Source organism: Silurus aristotelis, assembly GCF_946808225.1.
Source record: "Silurus aristotelis genome assembly, chromosome: 25".
NCBI lineage: Eukaryota > Metazoa > Chordata > Actinopteri > Siluriformes > Siluridae > Silurus > Silurus aristotelis.
In genome coordinates this window covers 3,315,444-3,338,262 of record NC_139598.1, presented here as the reverse complement: position 1 = coordinate 3,338,262, position 22,819 = coordinate 3,315,444, and the positions used below count along the sequence as shown (strand labels likewise).

Below are 22,819 nucleotides of genomic sequence, written 5' to 3'. Positions count from 1 at the left end.
TTTTTTTTTTAAAGCATGTAGTGTTTAGTTTAAAAACACCAAACAACATACAGTTGTTGGCAGGATAAACAAACAAACAAACGAAAAAAGGACTGTCACTCAGATATAGATCAACAAAGAAACCAAACAATGTGACTCAGAGCAAATGATCTAAAAACGCAGCTGCACGACGTGTGTTCAATCTGCCCAAGTTCTCCCACACCACCCCACTGCTGCGCTCCAGCTATTGGAAGCCAGTGAAGGGAGCAGTGCTGGAGGATCTCAGACAGCATGGTGCATGGCGAGGAGTTATAAGGGTCACTGAGGTAAGATGGCGCTCGTCCATTTTTGGAGAGAGGCAAGTCTCTTCTCTGTTCTGGCACCGAGGTGGTGAACTTCCCCTAGATGTTCACCACCTTGGCTATCTTAAAGCGACGGTTGAAGACCTACTTCTTCCTGAAACACTTAAATTAACACTTTCCAAGTTTGCTTTGTGGAATTCAAGAGTTATATTTATATTAAGTTTGTAATCTTGCGTATCAGTGTAGATTTATTCATTGCTAGAGACTCAAAGCACTTTTGTACGTCGATCTGGACACGGGCGTCTGCTAAATGCCGCAAATGTATATGTGAAATGTAGAGATGGAGGGATAAACAAACAACTAACAAACAAAACACTCACTCAGACAGGGGTAAACAAATGAACAAGCAAAACAATGTCACTTAAAGATAAAGGGATAAGCAAACAAACACACCAAAACAATGTCACTCAAAAATTGATAAACAAACAAGCAAACAAAAACTTTCACTCTAGATGGAGGGGTAAACAAATAAACAAACAATAAAATAAACAAACAAGCAAAAAATCTTATACAAAGGGATAAACAACCGAACAGAAAACTCACTCACTCAGGATAAACAAACAAACAAAACAATCAGGCACTCAGAGATGGAGGGATAAACAAACAAACAAAACAATCTGGCACTCAAAGATGAAGGGATAAACAAACAAACAAAACAATCAGGCACTCAGAGATGGAGGGATAAACAAACAAACAAAACAATTAGGCACTCAAAGATGGAGGGATAAACAAACAAACAAAACAATCAGGCACTCAGAGATGGAGGGATAAACAAACAAACAAAACAATCTGGCACACAGAGATGGAGGGATAAACAAACAAACAAAACAATCAGGCACTCATAGATGAAGGGAAAAACAAACAAACAAAACAATCTGGCACTCAGAGATGGAGGGATACAAATAAAACAAAAACAAATGACTGTCACTCAGAGATGGATAAACAAACAAACAAACAAACACAATGTCATTCAAAAATGAAGGGATAAACACAAACAACTGTCACTTAAAGAAGGACAAACAGGCAAAACAATCTGGCACTCAGAGATTGAGGGATAAACAAACTAACAAACAAACAAACAAAAACTGTCATTCAGAAATGAGGGGATAAAGAAAAAAAGAAAAAAAACAAAACAAACATATACTCTACTTAAATATAAGCAAACAAATAAAGATATCTCAGTTTAAAACTTGTATTTTTTAGCAGAATGAAAGAGTTTGCCAGCAGAGAACATGGCAGATGTGTAAAAGGTGCAAAGGACTTTTGAAAACAAAATAACTCTCGAGACAAATCCGATATCGACTGAAATGTTTATTTTGATTTTGATAAATGCTCATAAATGTTCATACTGTACTGTATTCAAGTACTGATTTAACAATTTCCATGTCATTTCCTCAAATTGCATTGAGATGCTAATCAGTATTTTTTTAACACAATGCTTCTATCCTTTTTCGTTCTTTTTTTTTTTTTTCTAACAAAAATAAAACCAGAGAAAGGTTTGTTTTTATCGATACACAGTTCATTTAGCTCAATGAAAGCTGGCAAGGAAATCACTGGGAAAAAATAAACAAACAGTGTTAAAATAAAGGCTCGTCTGTTCACTCAGGTTTACAGCAAATATTCATTTAAAGGTCCGGAAATACGCAGCATATAAAAATGTCGCTTATATATATGTTTGTAAAAAATGTTCCAAAGGCACTTTTTATGCATAGCGTGAGGTGAAGGGTTGAGTCGTTACAGCATCTTCCAAATCTTCTATATCATATATCTATATACCTTCTGCAATCTTTCTTCTTGTTTTCTGATATACAGTGCCTGTCAAAAGTGTGGAAATACAGAGTATTTTATGGTTTTTAGGAAGACACCTGCATGTTTATGGTATACAGATTTACTTTCACCAAACAAATGAATAAATGTACAGATGTTCCACTTTATTTCCATTCAAAAATTCCTACTATAGCACGAAATACAGCTTTACACACTCCGGACAGTTCGTTTCTCCAAACGTTCAGGTAAAATACTTTGCCATTGAAGGTTTCTTTCTGACCTTGTGATCCAGTTGATCCCAGAGCAGTTCAATAGGATTTAGGGGCGTGACTGGGCAGGCCATTCCATGATTCCATGAAAGACTGTTTGCTCTCTAAATTACGGAGCTTGGACGTACGCTTCAGGTCTTTGTCTTGAATGGTGAAGTCGCTTTTTAATGAGCTGCAGTCCAGACGGAATTGCATGGTGTTGAAGTATGGAATGGCAGCCATGTTGGGTTAGTATTCCTGTCACACACTACAGATGTATATAATAATTGATTGTATGTACAGTACAGACCAAAAGTTTGGACACACCTTCTCATTCAAAGAGTTTTCTTTATTTTCATGACTATGTAAATTGTAGAGTCACACTGAAGGCATCAAGGGCTATTTGACCAAGAAGGAGAGTGATGGGGTGCTGCGCCAGATGACCTGGCCTCCACAGTCACCGGACCTGAACACAATCGAGATGGTTTAGGGGTGAGCTGGACCGCAGAGTGAAGGCAAAAGGGCCAACAAGTGCCAAGCATCTCTCGGGGAACTCCTTCAAAACTGTTGGAAGACCATTTCAGGTGACTACCTCTTGAAGCTCATCAAGAGAATGCCAAGAGTGTGCAAAGCAGTAATCAAAGCAAAAGGTGGCTACTTTGAAGAACCTAGAATATGACATTTTTCAGTTGTTTCACACTTTTTTGTTATGTATATAATTCCATATATAATTCCACATGTGTTAATTCATAGTTTTGATGCCTTCAGTGTGAATCTACAATTTTCATAGTCATGAAAATAAAGAAAACTCTTTGAATGAGAAGGTGTGTCCAAACTTTTGGTCTGTACTGTATGTATTTAAAAAACATTTCTAAATTATAAAACAGAATCTTGTAAAGTGGAGCTTGACATATGCATGTGTTTGATCCTGAACCTTCTGCTTAAGGTGGCAAAAAATGTATTCAAATCTTTAAAATGAAATTGTAAGTAAATTAAAGGATCATGCATGTCTCTCTCCATAACCATAAAAGTGTTTCCAAACTTTTGACAGGCACTATATACAGATGTTCTTCTTCTAAAAACATACGCTATGTACACTATATTTTCTGTGCACTTGTCTCTGGGTGGCACAGCATCCCATACACTTCGGTCAGACCACACTAAACATTTCTCCACTGGAGGTGCGTGAAGTCCATCCTTTCTCCCTTGTGTGAGACAGTAGCGCCGTCTAGAGGCCATAGCTTCGCCTGATCAGCGTTGCCAGAGAGTGAGTATCTGGTAGAAGCTGCGCAGCCTGTGTGTTTAAACGGTGTGCTGGTGCTACCTGGCCCTCAGGCTCTGTAACACGCTGTAAACTTCCTGCTCTCGGCTCAGACCCTCAAACAGAGGCAGCAAGTCCAGCAGCTCCGTGTCTGTCATGTCGTCAAACCATGACTGCACCGGGACCTAAAACACACACAGAGCCCATATACCACACAGGAGTTAAAAACAAGTCAGGATAAAATATATATATATATTATTTTGTATTATAATTTACATGGTCAATCGTTCTGTATGGAGCCTTCTGGTGCTTATTTTAAAGGAGTCTCCAGTGTCAGTGCTTTTCAAGAATCAATCTATTTAGATGCATAAAAGAACAGTCACTAATCATATAATTTGTTTCCCAAAGCTACTGCAATACCTGTATATTATTCTGTGAAAAAAAAAAACATCTTCAAATTAGATTAATTTGAACCGAAATCTGAGTTCCTGTGACTCTTTGGCATGCTGTGTATAAGGACATAGAAAAACTGAAACACTGAACAGTGAGAGTGACCTTGGCATGGCCTTACTGTGGGTTCTAAATAATAAACTCTCAAGATTGGATTCCTGCACTCAGACACGGCGCTGTTGATCAGTGTTGATTATATGATGAACGCTGCGAGGACAAGCGTTACAAAGGTTTTCAGTATGAGAGCAGTAGAAAGCAGGAGATTTGAACTATAAAGTCTGATACTCTGAGACAACTACCAAAAACTCTTGTTACATTATTTACCACAAACAATAATATAGATACGTCTCATAGAAATGTATTCCTTAATACTGATTTCAAGTAAACTATTTGAAAAACAATTTGGAAGAGACTTTACACATCAATAAATACTCATTTGCATATCAAACTGCTCTGTTTGAAAAACAAAGCTTCAGGTCGAGACGTACGGCATTCTCCGGGTGGAAGATGTACGAGGCGGGCGAGTTGTCCACGATGATGACTTTGCTGAGTTGTCGGCCCAGCCGGCTGAGGTCTTTAACGTAGTTCCCTCTGTAAAACACGCAGGATTCCCTGAAGAGGCGCGTACGAAACACGCCCCACTGATCCAGCAGATCTGCCACGGGGTCAGCATACTGCACACACATTTTTAAAATAGAAAACTTTTGAATTTGTTTTTCATTCTAATGTCTACTGCACTCTACTGCCACTAATATTAAGTAGAGTCACTAAAAGTATTGGCGCTCTGACGACCCCCAAACTCAATTGTGTCTCAATTGGTTTCTGACCACTAACCCTGAACCCAGACTCTGGACTCAGACCCATCTGATTTCCCATCAGATAGAACGTAGCCTTTAAACATGGCACGTATGGACTCCAACTCCCACATCTCCAGCTTTTGCAATCTTCCTCCTCCTGATTAGGCACACCTATTTCCAATTACACCCAAAGCCACACTTGCAAAAGGACTTTGATTCTTTGTGAACTTTGCTCAGTCGCTTTATGCTCCATCAGCACCAAATCTTACTACCTTGATTAATACCTATCAATTTCTTGGCCTGTTTTTAGTTCACATTTACGTTTGCATGTTGTCTAGATTTGATTAGTCTTCATTCTCTGGCTTTTTTAAATGGGTCTTGTTTTGGGCTGTTTGATATTGTTGTGGTTAAAGTTACATTTCACTTGCATCTGTCCAGTACGTTCATTTAACACTTAATTAATTCAACCTGAGCATAATTCTCTTCATTAAAAAATTTTGTAGACATTTTTTTCATATTAAGCCAAATGTCATAAATTACATTCTTGCCATGAGTCTAATTTACAACTAGAAATAAACAACTAGAACAAAGATTCTATTACACATGACCAAATTCTGGATTTTAGTTCATATCAAGCTAACAGAAAGTAATTTTTTTTACCAATCATGTCCATCATTAGTAGCAACTATTCAATACAACAGCAAATAAAACTCGCACTGAATTACACTCTCCTGCGGTGTGTATGTGGGTTAATGCGTCTAACCTTAGCTAAGCTGGCTGTGAAGAGCACACATTCGAACAGTTCCCCCATCTTCTGCAGAAACTCGTCCACATGGGGTCTCTTCAACACGTAGACCTGCGTAGACATGTCACACCGCTGCAGTTCAGCATCACACACAAATGTTTTACCAATACACTCTTCTCTTCTTCTTTCTTCTCACGTCCAAGGTGCTTAATCGCTGCAACCCAGTACAAGTAATCGAGAACAGGCTGACCACAATACACAGAGCCTATCCTGGATTACTTGAACCAGGTAACAGCCTTCGACACGACATTGACGAGACATGGTGCAGGAGAGTTCTGGTGCACTGTACTTCTCTTCTTATTCACCAGCTTGCATTCAAACTCTCATTTTCAAGCCAGACTGGTCTAAAGCAAACTGTCTGAAGCTGATGCCTCTTTAGAATGCCTCCTCCTCATTTCCCTCCTACATGCTACTGCCTTCATACCATATATATATATATATATATATATATATATATATATATATATATATATATATATATATATATATATATATATATATATATATAAAGTTTGTGGACACCTGACTTTAAGATTGGTACATGTTTTCTGAACACGTTTTCCACATTTAGCCCCAATGTGCTGTAATGATAAGATTTACTCTTCTGGGAACATGTTCCACTTGATTTTAGAGTGGTGGTGTAGAGATTTGTGCTCATAGTTTAATTGAAGGAACCATCCAAGGATGTCCTATTTAATTGTGTGCCTCCAACTTTTTGTCGCAACAGTTTGGGAAAGAACCACATACGCCTGGAAACGTCAGGTGTCCCAATACTTTTGTCCATATACTGTCTGTACGTTGATATGCTTAATAACAAAGACCCGTAAAGCTAGTAAACAGAATAGCAATCTATTAGCAAATATGTTAAAGTCACCCAAACATTGTACATTTAATCCATTTCAGGTATTTAATGAAGAAATTGTTTAAAAATTTGTTTCACTGTTTTTTTTATTTTATTATTATTAAAATTGTTTCATAGGATTTTCATTCTGAAGAAAAATGCCAGGATGCATAAATATGCAAGATATGCTAATTTAAGCCCTATCTTCCCTGAAACCCCTTGCTAGCCTAGTCGGCTAGTTCACTAGTATGCTAGCTCATATTTTTAATACTTAAGACTCAATTTAACAGCTATGTACTAATAGCTATGTAAGCAATTTTAAGATTAGCCTAAATAAAATACACCATCCCTAACATCAGCAAAGTTAGCTAGATAGATTAGCTTATCGATTCTGTGTGTAAAAGATGGACCATCTAAAGGATTTTTTTCCTCATAAATAAAAATTTAATTGGGTATTTTATAGTAAAAAGGGACATATGGTGGTATGTGCTACCAAACATCACCAGACCTAATGTTTTTATTATAAAACAAAGCAGTAGGTTCAGATACCATGTGAAGGCACCACACTGCATTACAGTGAATATGCACAGAATCGTTCCTGACATTTTCAGTGGCCGGACCTGTGGACTTCACATTACCTGATGGACTGTTCCATCGATTTCCACAGGAACGATAAAATCTGCATTGCTGATGGGCTGCGGAGGCAGAACACAGAGATTCGGATTAAAATGGCTGACAGAACAGAGAGAGACGAGGACTTCATGGCGATCTTATTTCAGTCTTCATTTAACATATTTTTTTCCAAACGTTAACATTTATGTATCGTACGCAGTTAATAGCTCTTATACTCAAATGATGCGTGAATGTTAGCTGATTCACCAGACTGAATATTAGTATTGTATCAAGAATGGATTTAAGCTTCTAGAAAAATCTACAAAGGGAACCAACAATATATAAAGTCTACCTGTGTGCTACAGATTTTATATATTTTCTTCGCTAACTCAGCATTAAGTGACCCATTGTTTCACACCAAAATTCACACTACAGTGAAACTCGTGAAAGTGATGCAGAGCGAAGATTAAATTTGCGGGTTTAACCCATTGTTCACTGTGATGCTCGCACAACTATTTAACAATGCGATCCAGTCATACGTCAACAAGAGGGATGACAAAACCTCCAGTAGAGGGTGCATGAGCTCTACGCATCTATATGGCCTTCCTGAAATTTAACCTTCCAAGAAATTCCAACCTAAAACAGGACATTCCTTATTTCTGGATGGGTGTCAATTCGTCCAACATTTCTGTACAGTATGTGCTCTATTACAGTCTTGAAAAGCTCACGCTGATACCCAGCTTCATATTGACAGTGTCAAACATTAATAACTATAATAATAACATTTAAATTACTTATAAAAAAAAAAAAAAAAACACCCTACAATGCGCACTTTAATTAATTCGCATCCTTGCAAGCTTTTCTACTTCTCTGCATTGATTACTCTCTCTGAAAGTGTTGCGCTTCCACTCGACTTTCATGTGAACAGGCACCAAAATCTATTCAATATGTGGCCCTTGACAGGCAATTAATCAGCAAAACCTGACACACATCTCATACTTTAGTCGATGGAAAAAAAACAAATAATCACTGTGGGGGTTTTTTTTGTGTGTGGTGGTGTTTAGAGCTGTAGGAACGTTTCCTCACATGCCTGTGTAGGTACACCTCAGGGGCACGCCCTTGGGTAAGATCCTCTGCACTCATGTAATGTGTGTGGGTGGCAGAATGGGCGTATTTGTACATGTGGTGTGTGTGTGTGTGTGTGTGTGTGTGTGTGTGTGTGTGTGTGTGTGTGGGGGTATGTGTGCTTGTGTAAGGGCGCGAGTAAGCATGTGTGCGCACACAAAGGCATGCATCCCTCACTCCTTCCCTTTCTCCGGGCCTCTCTCTTTCAGCCAGCGCCTCCCTGCTCTTTCCTAAGCAGCGAGACGAGTTGCCAGACATTTTAAAGAACGTGCTGCTGTACGAAAAACGATCTTTACTTTCACTCACATCCTCCCCTATAATCCCTATAAAGCAAACAAAAAACAGCAATTACGTATTGCTTGTGCAAGTTTGTGTGGCGGTTTGTATAATTGTGTATCTCTGTGAAGAGAGTGTGTGTGTTTACATAGTGTGTGTCTGTATGGGTGTGAATATTTGTGTCCATGTTTGAACTCACTAACATGAGACGCTATCGCCAACTTCCTGCTTTTTTGCCCAAGTAAGTGCAGACACACTGTCTTTCAACTGTCTCGATCATACACACATTTGCACTACTCACTGGACCAGTTAAATAAAAACAGTCTACACAGAATGCTGCTGAAAATCGTACAGCGAGCGACAGGTCTGCATCTGACTGAAAGGCTGTGGAACCTCAGTCGTGCTGAGCAGAAAAGCATCTCAGAATGCACAACACTTTAAAACTTGAGGTGGATGGCTCTTCAATAGCAGACGACAACATCTGGATCCACTCCTGTCAGCCATGAGATTAAATTTGAGGCTAGAGTGGGTACAGAGCTGGTGATGGGGAAAACCTTTTTTACATTTTTTCATTTTTGTGTAAATAGGAATTCAAGTAAAATGTCGTGTTTAAAAGTTACGTGTGTGTGTGTTTGTGTATGTGCATGTGTTTGCATGACGACGTATGTACAGTATGTACATATGCATGTGTGTTTGTGTGTGTATGTGTCTACATGCATATGTTTGTGCGTGTTTTTGACATGTGTATCTATGTGTCTGTGTACATGCTTATGCATATGTGTATGTGCATTTATATGTATGCATTTGTGTGTGTGTTTGTGTGTGTATGTACACATCAGTGTACGTGTTTGAGTGTATGTGTGTATGTTTATGGCTGTGTGTGTGTGTGTGTGTGTGTGTGTGTGTGTGTGTGTGTGTGTGTGTGTGTGTGTGTGAGTGATATGTTATTGCAAAACACAGTGTAACAGGTCAGTGGGGTAAACAGGCACCTCCTATAGGGAACCATTTTAGGCCCTATGCTGGCAGTAAATCTCAGTAGAGGATTTTTTTCAGCTCGCAGTTTTAATCCCACTCTGAGCGCAAAACACACACCGTCTTCTGCGACAGAGCCTCGGAGCTCTCACCGGATTAAGAGCGATTGTGCAATTCTTTACAGTAACTCAGTGATGAGCTCATCGCTTGCATTCCTATTTAGATATATCAAAGTCCATGAGTTTACCTCCCCCTGGGTCCTGATCGGGCAAAAGAAAAAGAAAAATATCACTGTTTTACTGTCTGAAGTAAATATCTATATTATTTTCACTGTTATTATAATTAAACAACTGTTCGGTTGACCCTGTTTATTATAATGAAGGAACATTGAATGCTTTTGGTACGAAGCACCGTTTTTAGGGTGTGCAAACTCTGCACATGATTTTTTAATGCAAGTTTTTGTAACAATGTGCGATCGGCAACGATGACGATGATTCAGGCTCCTTGCGGAACAACATTCTGTATTCGTTTTTTGTAAATACATTTTAAAACGAGCTCAAGGGAACGTCCTGAACCAAATATGGTGGGAAAACTGGTAAGTAGGGGTAATAAAAATTACACAGATGGCATACAGAACAACAGGTTAGTTTCACTGAACATTACTCATAATCTTATACTCCAGTGCTCATGTTAGTTCTCACTCTCCAGTGTTCTGTATTGTTTAAAGACTATAATCACACTCTTGATGTCACCCAAATGACGATGGGTTCCCCTTTTGAGTCTGGTTCCTCTCAAGGTTTCTTCCTCATAACATCTAAGGGAGTTTTCCCTGCCACAGTCGCCATGGCTGCTCATTAGGGATAAATACACACCATTCACCTTAATTCTGTAAAGCTGCTTTGAGACAATGTCTGTTGTAAAAAGCGCTATAGAAATAAACTTGACTTGACTTGACTTTCAAAAGTAGTAAGTAGTAGCGCAACATTCTAAATAGACAGCTATGACTTTAAAACTTACAAAACAGACACTTCTGAAGCCGATAAATACAAAACTAGCCTGCTAACGCTAGCTATCTATCTAAAATACAGTTTATAAAACATTTGACTGGTTCAGCTGTGTATATGTGGTAGCTCAGTAGTTAAGATGTTGGGTTTCTAGTCAGAAGGTGGTGAGTTCAAATCCCAATGCTGCTAAGCTGCCACTGGTGGACTGCTTAGCAAATGTAAGTTGTATAAGGGTATCTGCAAAATGCCATACATCTTTTAGTACCATGTTTGTGTGATAACTTCTATACAGGTTATTATATTATTTCTATATTTTATTTGAAAAAAAAAAAAAAAAGAAAGAAAAGAAACAAGACAAATACCTCATTGTTGGTTCTCTAACCCCACAACTGAGCAATGTTAAAGATTGGACTATCCTCTAGTTCACCAAAATCCAGAACAAATACATCAGTATTTAATAAATAAGTCAATACAAAAAAATTAATAAAATCACTCTTCACATATTCTTTCTTTCTTCCTGTCTGATTTCTTTCATTCCTAATATATGGTGTGTAAAATCAGTGCTGGTTGTTTCGGGAAAAGGACTTGAGTGTGAAACCTGAACACAAAAACACCTCATAATGAGTTCCAGGGTGTGTGGTGTACCTTAAAGGAGCTGTGCACCAGGGTCTCATCAAGGTCAATCACCACACAGTTCTTGCCGTAGTCTGTGATGCTGACTTCAGGTAGGAGGTATTTGGCAGGAGACTGAAGAGAGCAAACGAAACATTCAGGACCCAAAGGATGGTGTGAGGAGAAAAGAGAAGAAGAAGAAGAAGAAGAAGACAGAGAGAAAAACAATGATTTGTAAGGAACAAAGAATTCGGGTTAGTGTCATTACTGCGGGAGATGTGAGAAATTGAAGGCTGTCCACTGCGCAAACCGTGACAGCTTTATAGCTTTGATTTCAGGTCCAGGCCGAGCTCGACATTGGCCTGCTGTTTCCTGCTGCGATTTGTCCGTGATTGGTGTTTAAAAAAAATAATCAAGGGCGGTCTGGAGGCTTTCAGGTCCAGCCTAATCAAGAAGATTATGATAATGGTGTTCCCTCAACTTCTTGGCTCCTTGGCCAAGTGTTGGTGATTAAGCACAATCTGGATGTATAATTAAAAAGAAAAGTGTACATGGGAATGAAAGAGAGAGCGAAAGAAAGAGAGATGTGACAGCTAGCTCGAATGTGAGGATATCCTCTGGTAAGAAAAGCACACAGATGGCTTCACCTGAGGGGGTGAACACACACACACCACACACACACACACACACACACACACACACACACACACACATCGAACACGTGTTCTCTCACGCTAATAGCAGGGGTGTAAAGTAACGAACTGCTCTCATTACTGTACCCGTGCAAATGCGTCTTTGTAAACGTTTTTTAAAAGTAGGATTAAATCATACCAAGGTTTAAAAAAAAAAAAAGTACTTTAAAAAATACTTTTTATGCCTAATTTATCATTTCTAAGTTATGTGTGTAAATATTTGCATAAACAAAGTACAGAGTGTGTTTCTGCACACAGCTGATTTGAATTTAGCAGCACCCATGAAACTCAGCTGGGGGCATGAAAGGAACTGTAATGAATCCGAGTGAAGTCTGAAAAACAGATGTGGAACGTTTTGACTCACTTCTATGCCAGTACAATACACCGTCCTCCGTTTATGTGGCGCCATTACTTTTGTCACAATTCTTCATGATTAGGTTTATTTCTTCATGGCTTTGTTTTGACTTTTAATATGCTTTAGCAATATATTTAGTCAAATATACAAACATTTTATTTTTTGCATATGTTTGTGATGGTGCTCTTATTTCTAGATGCCATTTTTCTTATAAACAAAATATAAAAATACATGCAAAATATATAACGAAGTTAATCACAAGGTTTATATTAGTTACTATTGAAATAAAAGTATTGGGACACTTGCTTTTTTTTCAGCCATTTGTGGTTCTTCCCCATTCTTTCTTCTTTCTGTTACCACATAAATGAAGGCACACTATCTATCTATAGATAGAAAAAGAATGTCTTTGAAGGTGGTAGTATTAAACTTTTCCCTTACTTGAACTAGGAGACCAAAACCTGTTCCAGCATTACAATGCTCTGTGCACAAAGCCAGCTCCATGAAGAGCTGCTTTACATGGAATGGAGTAAAGAAACTTGAGTGGCCTGTTTTAAAGCTCTGAATTCAACCATATTGAACACCTTTGGGATGAATGTGAACTTTGACTGCAACCCAGGGCTCCACACCTCACCTACATCAGTACCTGATTTTACTAAAACCCTTATAACTGAATGAGCACGAATGTTCACGAACACACTCCAAAATCTAGTGGAATATTTTCCCAAAAGAGTGGAGGTTAATAAATCAACAAATAAGGACTAAATGTACAATGGGATGTTCAAAAAGCACAAATCAATCTGACTGTCCATATAGTGCACTTTATATGCTTTCATTTACATATATTTAGGAGCATGAATGAGATCTAAAAGCAAGAAAGAAAACGAAAAGTGCTTTATGCTATTTATATGCTTTATCACATGTGCATTACAGAACAGTGAAATTCTTTCTTCGCATATCCCAGCGATGTTAGGAGCGGGGGTCAGATATGATACCGCGCCTCTAAACAAGTAAGGGTTGGGGGCCTTGCTCAGGGGCCCCAAGAGTGGAAGATTGGCGATACTGGGGCTTGAACCCCTTCCTAGTAATCCTAGTAATCAAAAAATGGGCCAAGCCAAGCAAATGGTGGCAGTGGAGGTCTGCAAAGTTCATTCGTTTCATCCTTGTTTATTTTCTAACTGTCAGGACTCATATGCCTAATAAATATATCCACCCACTAACAGGTGCCGTGATGAATAGATAATCAGTGTTATTTACTTCACCATTCATAATGTTATAATGTCATGCCTGGTCGGTGTGAACTTTTATGCAATGTTTTGATTTTTCGAACAACCAAATTTCTTGCGTAAATACCGCAAACAATCTACGAGCAAAACAGTGACTTTTGAAAGGTTCCTTGAAAGGTGAATCTGTAGTCAACCAGAAACCAGATCTCCCATGTCGTAATAACTCATTTAAAACCCAGAGAATGGCTTAATATGAATAAATATGAATAGAGATTGGTGTGTATACTGGTGAAAATGACCATAATAAAAAACAGATGCAGGCAACATACAGGCAAACAGGCATAGTGAATAAAATATACATACACTGGGGATAGGGATGACCTGGAGCATGAATGAGATCTAAATGTTTTCCCAAGTTGCAAACAATTTCATGCTTAAATCTGAACTTATCAAAATAATTTTGTTTTGAGACCCAATGGCGCAGCTTCAAGTCAAACTCCAAACGGTTAGTAGCAAAGCCTGACATGAATGATTTACTTTCAGCTAATGTATTTTAGACACAGGTCTAAAAAAGGTATTTTCGGCACAGGTAAGTAATTACACACATTTTAGGTAGATGTGCAATGTGTCTTTTGTCAAGCAATTCCTCAAAATTCTTCTCAACATATGACATTTATTTGTCCTTCAGTATTTTGTACTCCAATGAATTATTACTAGCAGTATTGTTTCCTCAAGGATGTGTCTTGTACTTGTATAAAATACTGCTGTACCTGTGTGTCTCTATTTGTATACACAAGTACGTCATTGGGTCTAAGAACAAAGGCAATGAAGGACAAACTGCGTGCTGTGTGATGCGTCTGTGCCAGCAATGATGACAGTGGGGGGGTCCTTCCCCACCGCATGCAATAGTTAGCATACCGGTTTTAGCTTAGGACACGCGAAAGCCTGAGGTCTGCACAAAATGCATTTGTCAAACCATTACTGATTCTCTATCTATTTTGTCCACAGTGTCCTGTTTACTACTTGGTTATTAATGGCTATTAATTTAAATGTATACTAATAATGACAAATGATTCAACCATTTTGTTGTTGTTGTTAGAAGCCCAGTCACCTCAATCAATGTCAAACACTAAATAACGATTAATGAATAGCTAGTTATGTACAAAACTGGGGTTCTGTAACATTTTGGATAAACAGCAAGAGATTAAGAAAATCACCTTAATAACATGGTACCTGGTAGAGGGTGTACTGTAGCTTGGCATGTTTATGTACTATGTAGGTGTTTGGAAGGGTCATGACTGATGCGTTTACACAAGTCACAGCAAAAAAAGCAACTAGAGATGTTCGCTTTCAACAAGAGCTAGCTGTCTTCTTTGGCAAGTAGATGTGGGCGTGTCCTTTGTACACGTGCGTGTATTATACAGTTTATATAAATTTCCCCAAATTTTGAATTCATTCCCAAAAATTTACGGTAAGTTCCTATAGAAAGTTTCCGGAAATTGTCTACCCCTTTGCAACCCGACAAATTACAGCGATAAAATCACTGCATGTGTGAACGTACCATCACGTAAAACAAGTCAAGTCAAGTGTCTTAACGTATAACGTGATAAAACAATGTTCCGAGCGGCTACATGAAACGGCGCGGTGTTTAACGTGTGCACACACGAGATATGTATATTTATGTGATCTTTGTCTATTTCTCTGTTTTGGTCACAATGTGATGTGATTGAATTTCGAAAGACTTTTTTTTTGCCTTTGTGTTGAAATAGATTTCGAAACTGACATTACATCCCAATGTCCCAAATAAAAAGCTCGCATGCAAATCATATGCCGTGTCTCGGGAGAGATCTGTATAATCGAATAATATCTCTACATACTGCATAGTAGATCATATTGGAAATATTTACAGACCTGACAAACTCTACAGGCATGAGTGCATGCATTCCTTTTAACTTGGCTGGACCTTAACAGTTACTTCAGCACTAGGAAACACACACTGGTCGCCTAAAATGATGTTAGAGGTTATAACGTTTATATTGTCGCTCTCATGTCAAACGTTACCTACAGAATGCAGATTGGGTTTGTGTAAAAAGCAAGGAGTGGTCCTTATTCTATATTAAATTGCTCTTCTATTATTTTGTCAAGCTTGATTACCTTTAAATACGAAATATTACAAACATCTGTTTAACATTATCTTGTTAGTATATAAGCTGTACGTGTTTTTTTTCTTTGGGGCAAAGCGAGTTGATCTAAAGGGGAAAACTGCTGTCAATAACGTGGATTGAACAGAATGCAGTACAAAAATAAAAAATAAAAATAATATTCTGAACTGCTGCTTAAAATCAGAATATTGGGTATACGGAATTTCTTATATTATTAGTAAGGCAAGTAAATGTATGATTTGCTGTTTGTCTGAACCAAATTGCATCGGCCTGTTCTTTTATCAGATACACCTTCCCGTTACTTTCCTTTTATAAATATTTTTTATTAAATACAAACTAAAATTCTGGAAAAAATACATGGTCTTGTTAATGGTTAAATAAAAAAATAATATAAAAAAGATTTGTACACTTTTTGAGACACAGTAAGAAAAGGCCCTCTGTGTACAAGGTCGTTCGAAAGTTTTGAGAATTCCAATTCAACTATTTTATTTAAATGAATAAGTTTTTATATTTTTATTCAACTTCTTTTCATTCTTATTCCCACGCCTTGAAGACCTTCTGTTGCAGACACACCCAGTGTACAGTCCAGAGGCTGAAGGCAAGCCGAAGAATTCAGAGATGATGTAGTAAGAATGGAGGAATTCAGTTCTAACATCGGTATGAGGTGCGAAGTCAAACGGTCATGATGAGCAATCGTCTATCTGTGACCACTGTCCTCGCTAAGGAAGGAGACTGACACACTGATGCCACATTCACACAAGAAAGAAAACGAAAAGTGCTTTATGCTATTTATATGCTTTATCACATGTGCATTACAGAACAGTGAAATTCTTTCTTCGCATATCCCAGCGATGTTAGGAGCGGGGGTCAGATATGATACCGCGCCTCTAAACAAGTAAGGGTTGGGGGCCTTGCTCAGAGGCCCCAAGAGTGGAAGATTGGCGATACTGGGGCTTGAACCCCTTCCTAGTAATCCTAGTAATCAAAAAATGGGCCAAGCCAAGCAAATGGTGGCAGTGGAGGTCTGCAAAGTTCATTCGTTTCATCCTTGTTTATTTTCTAACTGTCAGGACTCATATGCCTAATAAATATATCCACCCACTAACAGGTGCCGTGATGAATAGATAATCAGTGTTATTTACTTCACCATTCATAATGTTATAATGTCATGCCTGGTCGGTGTGAACTTTTATGCAATGTTTTGATTTTTCGAACAACCAAATTTCTTGCGTAAATACCGCAAACAATCTACGAGCAAAACAGTGACTTTTGAAAGGTTCCTTGAAAGGTGAATCTGTAGTCAACCAGAAACCAGATCTCCCATGTCGTAATAACTCATTTAAAACCCAGAGAATGGCTTAATATGAAAAAATATGAATAGAGATTGGTGTGTATACTGGTGAAAATGACCATAATAAAAAACAGATGCAGGCAACATACAGGCAAACAGGCATAGTGAATAAAATATACATACACTGGGGATAGGGATGACCTGGACCTGATCACACTGAGAAACAAAAAGAGAGAGAGAGAGAGAGAGAGAGAGAGAGAGAGAGAGAGAGAGAGAGAGAGAGAGAGAGAGAGAGAGAGAGAGAGAGAGAGAGAAAGAAAGAAAGAGAAAACATCAACATAGACACTTGAAGAATGTACACAGCAAAACAACATTACGCTGCTTCTGGAGACCGCAAACAGGCCATAAACAGACTCCCTGTAACTGGAGTGTAAACTGATTCGCTCTGTTTCAAGGTTCAGCGAGTACGTGCAAATTTATGCACTCCTTTATTTATTTATTTTTTAATAAAGGGAAGGTGGTCTGAAACGCGCTAGGTTAGCTCAGAGCGCGTGCACTTGTAAATCGCTGGGACATTCCGCTGCCGAACGCGAGGCTTTTGCGAGTAAACGTCTCTCGGTAACGTGATCCTGCTCGTGCCCATTTATAGTTGTGTGTACCTGCCTTGGCAGTTTACGAACATGTTTGTGGAGGAATTGCTAGCGTTACCCTGGGTACAGGGTTACTCCGTGTGCTCTGGTTGTGTATATGTGTGTGTGTGTGTGTGTGTTTGTGTGTGTGTGTGTGTGTGTGTGTGTGTGTGTGTGTGTGTGTGTATGTGGTGGGACAGAGGAAAAGAGAAAAAACAGAGTAAGAGGGCACTGAGCAATCGATCACCGGAGACACAAGGGCCATTTCATGTGCACTGGAGAAGTGGAAAAATGTGTGTGTGTGTGTGTGTCTGTGTCTGTGTCTGTGTGTGTGGAGGGGGCGGATTTAAAAAAATGTGTGAGTGGGGAAGCATGCCCATCATTTCTGAAGCTGGATGGTAAACATCAGGGTGAGTTCACTGGGTTTGAAACAGCTGGAACACTTTGCGGTGAAGATGGAGAGGCAGAGCGTACAGAGTGTACACAAGCGAGGATTGAGGCGAGACGACAAACAAATCTTCAGCTGCTGTATATGTGTGTATTTTATAGATCCAGCGCATGCATTAAGCACAAACACGCACTCACCTTAGTAGAGCCGACGTTCTCCTCGGTAGGTGGAGGCAGCGAACACGTCTTGTTGTTCTGAAGTGGAGGGTCCACATTGTAGTTACGGAAGCAGCAGAAAAACGGGCTGAAGATGCTCCTGCTCCGGTGCTTCTTTAAGCTGCTATTCGACTGCGAAACTGCAACCGAGAAGAAAAAAAAAAAAAAGAAGAGCAGTCACTGCAACATCTGCACATTCACCTACCCTGCCCTGTAACTCGGAACACTGTTGCCTCACATCTGTAAGAGGTCGGAGCAAAGAGAGAGAGGGAAAGAGAGAGAGAGAGAGAGAGAGAGAGAGAGAGAGAGAGAGAGAGAGAGAGAGGGAAAGGGAGAGAGAGAGAGAGAGAGAGAGAGAGAGAGAGAGAGAGAGAGAGAGAGAGAGGGAAAGGGAGAGAGAGAGAGAGAGAGAGAGAGAGAGAGAGAGAGAGAGAGAGAGAGAGAGAGAGAGAGAGAGAGAGAGAAAGAGGGAAAAAAAAATGGAAAAGTTGTCTGTTAGTCAGAGGCCATTCAGGACCTCCTGTATTAATGTATACAGAACACGTTACCATGGTTTCCATGTTACCTTTGCCCCGTTCGCTCGTATGCAGTTCTGCCTGAGCTGTGGCTCATACGTGCATGTCATTAGTCAACAGTAATGGATTTCGGAGAAAAAGAAGTTACGCAACTCGCGGAGAAGTAAAAAAAAGAAAAAGAAAAAGTCTACTCTCCAAACCCTCCTCTAAAATGGACACTGTGCAGATACAGTTGATACACAGCACAAAAATTTCGAACATACAGTATAAGTATGTCTTTTTTTTTCCCTGTAATGGAATAAAAAAGTAGATTTGTCACGCTTTTGATGAACATGATGCATTTGTATTCACCGTATTTACATAGTATGTGAATTTTAGACAGATTTGTAGATACATAACTTTTATTTCTTTGCTGTACTGTACATCATAATGGATTTTTTTGCCCAAGTATTGACTAAAATTCAGCAGATTTGCTTTCCAAAAAAAAAATTTATAGCATAAATATAGATGTGATTAAGTGTAAAAAAAATAATAATAATAATAATAATAATAATTTTTAGTAGCATATTAAAATTTTATTTATTCTACCCAATGCTTAGACATTTCGCCAAGAGAATTTTATAAAATAATTATGTTTAAACACTACTGGGGCCCCATTTTTGGCAAACTGGAATTTTTGAGAGTTTAAATTTTTATTTTTTTCTTCCTTTAATTGTTTTGTTTGTCAAAGTTTAAATTTATTTTTATTTTTTTAAGTTTTTGGAGTTTTGAAATTTGTAGTTTTGAGATGTTGCTGAAGTTTTAGTTCTTACAACAAAAAAAAAAAAGAAAAAGAAAAAAATACTGGAAAAATGTACATTTATGTATTTACACTTGAGAATAAAAGTAATGAAAGAAAGAAACGATCAATTGTTTTATATTCATTTCATTTAACACTGTATATCATTAGAATTCGAATAAATTCATGTTCTTATTCAGCTGACAGGTTTGTGCTTCAAATGTAAAACATGTTGCAGGTCAAAAATGACCTGAAGTCTAAATTGGATCATTGAGCTGTTATAAAACTCGGAGCAGGCTGATGTCAACAGCCCCTAATCCACATTTCCCAGCTCAGTATGAGTCACCTCCCGTTCGGCAAAAAAAAATCCTTCCATCTGACAGCATTAATAACCCTATTATCAATTATAGGGAAAATATTATGAAGTGATCTCCAGACTGAAATGAGCGCATTTCTAATTGCTCTGCCACATCTTACAGTGAAGCGTGTAAAACAGGGGCTCTTCGGGGCCACAATGTATTATGTACTAATTTTCTATTGGGAAAAGTGGGACACTGTATAGAAAATAACTAATTTTCATCTATTCCTTCTTTTAACAATAAATCTGCATCAAGATTTTTTTTAAATGTTAAAAGCTGTCTGTTTCTGCTGAATTGTACAGACAGATAGACAGTTTGACAATAAGACCAGCAGACAGGTACAGGTTCAGTAAATGGATAAACAGGAAAACAGTCCGACCAAGACGGATAAACAGACGGATAAATATCTTCCTGATAAACTGACAGTCAAACAGAAACTGGCATACAAACTAATTTCACTTTGTATCACGTTTAATGTTGAATTATCAGCCATCAAAGACAGACAGAAAAAAACAATGAATGGACAGACCATCAGGCAGGCAGACATACCAGCAAGTAGACATCCAGTCTAATAATAAAGAACCAGTGCAAGACAGACAGATTTTAACTGAAGATCAACAGACAGGCATTAGAGCATACAGACAGGCGGAAAAAATCGCATTAAAATCACATCTGCAATAAATATTGGACAGCGCTGATATTTTCAACGTGACACCGTGAAAAACATTAACAGATCCACGTTTGTGCACATTCGCATTACATGCTTTTAATACTGGCTTCCAGATCCAACAAAATATAAATACAATCAGAAAAAAGTCACAAAAACTATTAAAATCTTTTGTTTTTGTAATAACTTAAGTCCCGTTGCCTCCTGGCGTATACATGCCATACCAATACGGCTTGGTTCACAGATGACACACGTTCCATATTCCTCAGACGAACACAACAGCAGGCTTTCACCACATCACAGCTACACATAGAGGGTTGAGTTCACCTCATGCAGATCGTGTTACAGATTGCGCTGATGACCGAACGCTCGATAGCCAGTCGATAACAGTCTCTTGAGTCAATGAGTAATCAACTCATTACCTGCAGCGTTCACTGTACACTGTTCACGTTTTCCACATTTACGAGGTGACGGCAAATGTACGTGGTCTTTACCTCGTTTTTGTATTAGATACCGAATGAAGGACATCATTGATCAGAAGCATTGTTATGAGCCATTGTGGAGGTTTTTTACATCTTGTTTATTACATTTTTCTCTATATATATATATATATAAAAAAAAAGGATTTTTTTAAATAAATAAAAATATATATATTTTATGATATTTGGAACGATTTACTTTCTTCGGAGACAGAATTAAATTAAAATAACAATACAAATAACAATAACAATTAGTATTATTTTTGTTATTGTGATTATTATTATTAATAAATTTATTAATAATGATAAATATTTAAGGGTCTCAGTAACATGCATTATTTACGTATTTCCACAGTACTGTACGTAATAATACATTTATGTAAGCGGATCCTCGACACAAACATTTTTTACAGAACACTGAAGAATAATAAACTCAAGACAACTGACCTTCTCAACACAAGATGCTTTTTGAAAGCTGAGGTACAGCTTCCCAGGGGATGTAAAACATTTGTTGGGAGAAAATTGCCAAGCTGTTTGGAATACTGCTGGGCTTACAAAAATGAGTAAGGTCTCAGACCTGAACCTGGTGGTATACTTCAACCAGAAAAAGTGTTTTGATGCAAAAAGATGACTTTTGTGCAAGAACCCATACGCTGTGTTTGTGAGTGAATTTCCACTACTACTGCTTCATCGAAAGCCTCGTCCTGCTTATTGGTTAGTTGCTTTACTACATGCGGTGGTTTGCAGTATACATTTATACACACCAAGAGCTCAAAATTCACCTTTGGCCATGATTTTCTGAGGTGGAAGGAACCCAGAGGAAACACACACAAAACCGTGACCAGCTAAGGTTTAAACCTAGGACCCTGGGACGTGTGAGAACATTGAGAACATAATTTAGAAATCCTTGTTTTAAGGTTGTTGTTTTTTTAAAGCTCAAAAAACAGCACAGCACTGTGATATTTGTGGAATTTGACTATACAACATATAAAGCTGCTTTAGAAATGAAAAAATTATTAGTTCCAGGTTTTTGGACCATATTTAGACAATTATTCTTTGGCACTCTGGGTTTTTTTTTTACAATTCAGATGTTGCCCAAGGTCCAAAACTGCATTCTACGCCCCAGTCTGTGTCTGGCAAAATGAAGAAATGTGTACACTGTTTCTCCAGCTTTAACGCTGATATTTGATATGAAGTAAGCATATGGAAGTGGGAGGGCGTGAGGAGGGGAAGGCGGGGAGCAGAGCAGCCAGTGTGGAAATGCCTCGCCTGAATCCTGCCTCCTAACCACAGCATACAAACTGTGCTTTCTCCCTGTCACAAACAACACTGCAGAGGGTTGGAGACTGGCAGACACACACACACACACACACACACACACACACACACACACACACACACACACACACACACACACACACACACACACATACATACACATGCGCCTAAAAAACATATTCTCTGGTTGCCCACAGGAATGTGTCTGGAGTCGGGCTGCATGGCAATGCAATTCTCCGCTCCCTGTCTCATCCAGAAGATTATGCCTCGTTGCTGAATGTTTAACTGCAGCGTTTTCCTCTAAAGCCACTGAACAAACAAGTTAAACCCGCAGAAACAGCAACACTGTCAACATGGAGCTGTTTATCATCCGAAACACACATTTATGTACATAACGTATGTTGTCTGGTAGCTACTTAAATCTAACACGAGGCTTAATCCAATTTAAGCACAAAGTATTACTTCACAATCATGTGCAAGACGTGCAGAAGAACTGCATATGGTATACATTTGCAGAAATCTGATAATAAAAACAATCACAATAATAAAAATAATAATGAAAAGACTAGAAGGATTAACCAAAATGGACAGGTTTTTTTTACCTCTTCGTTCGATAGTCCCCTCGTTCTGTTCATGGCAGAGCGAAGCGCGTCCCGCTCATACTTTAGCACGAGCAT

At 38.5% G+C, this 22,819-nt stretch overlaps 1 protein-coding gene and 1 long non-coding RNA gene across 3 annotated transcripts in view; both read right to left on the bottom strand.

The window, feature by feature from the left end:
- Window positions 1–549: 549 nt before the first annotated feature.
- On the bottom strand, window positions 550–2,650 carry LOC310719979. Its single transcript, XR_014531621.1, has 2 exons — window positions 1,009–2,650; window positions 550–964 (listed from the first exon to the last, which is right to left on the bottom strand). It is a non-coding gene; the product is annotated as an uncharacterized lncRNA (long non-coding RNA).
- Window positions 2,651–3,211: 561 nt separating this feature from the next.
- Window positions 3,212–22,819, bottom strand: part of ctdspla (CTD (carboxy-terminal domain, RNA polymerase II, polypeptide A) small phosphatase-like a) — a 39,449-nt gene continuing 19,841 nt past the window's right edge. The window contains exons 2-8 of one of the 2 annotated variants that reach the window (XM_083530198.1): window positions 18,049–18,206; window positions 17,018–17,050; window positions 11,145–11,246; window positions 7,149–7,205; window positions 5,628–5,720; window positions 4,556–4,741; window positions 3,212–3,802 (exon numbers count right to left, since the gene is read on the bottom strand). In XM_083530198.1, the coding sequence (XP_083386324.1) occupies window positions 3,677–3,802; window positions 4,556–4,741; window positions 5,628–5,720; window positions 7,149–7,205; window positions 11,145–11,246; window positions 17,018–17,050; window positions 18,049–18,206 (755 nt within the window). In that variant the 3' untranslated portion in view covers window positions 3,212–3,676. The remainder of the gene's footprint in view (window positions 3,803–4,555; window positions 4,742–5,627; window positions 5,721–7,148; window positions 7,206–11,144; window positions 11,247–17,017; window positions 17,051–18,048; window positions 18,207–22,819) is intronic. The other variant, XM_083530199.1, reaches the window with a different exon arrangement.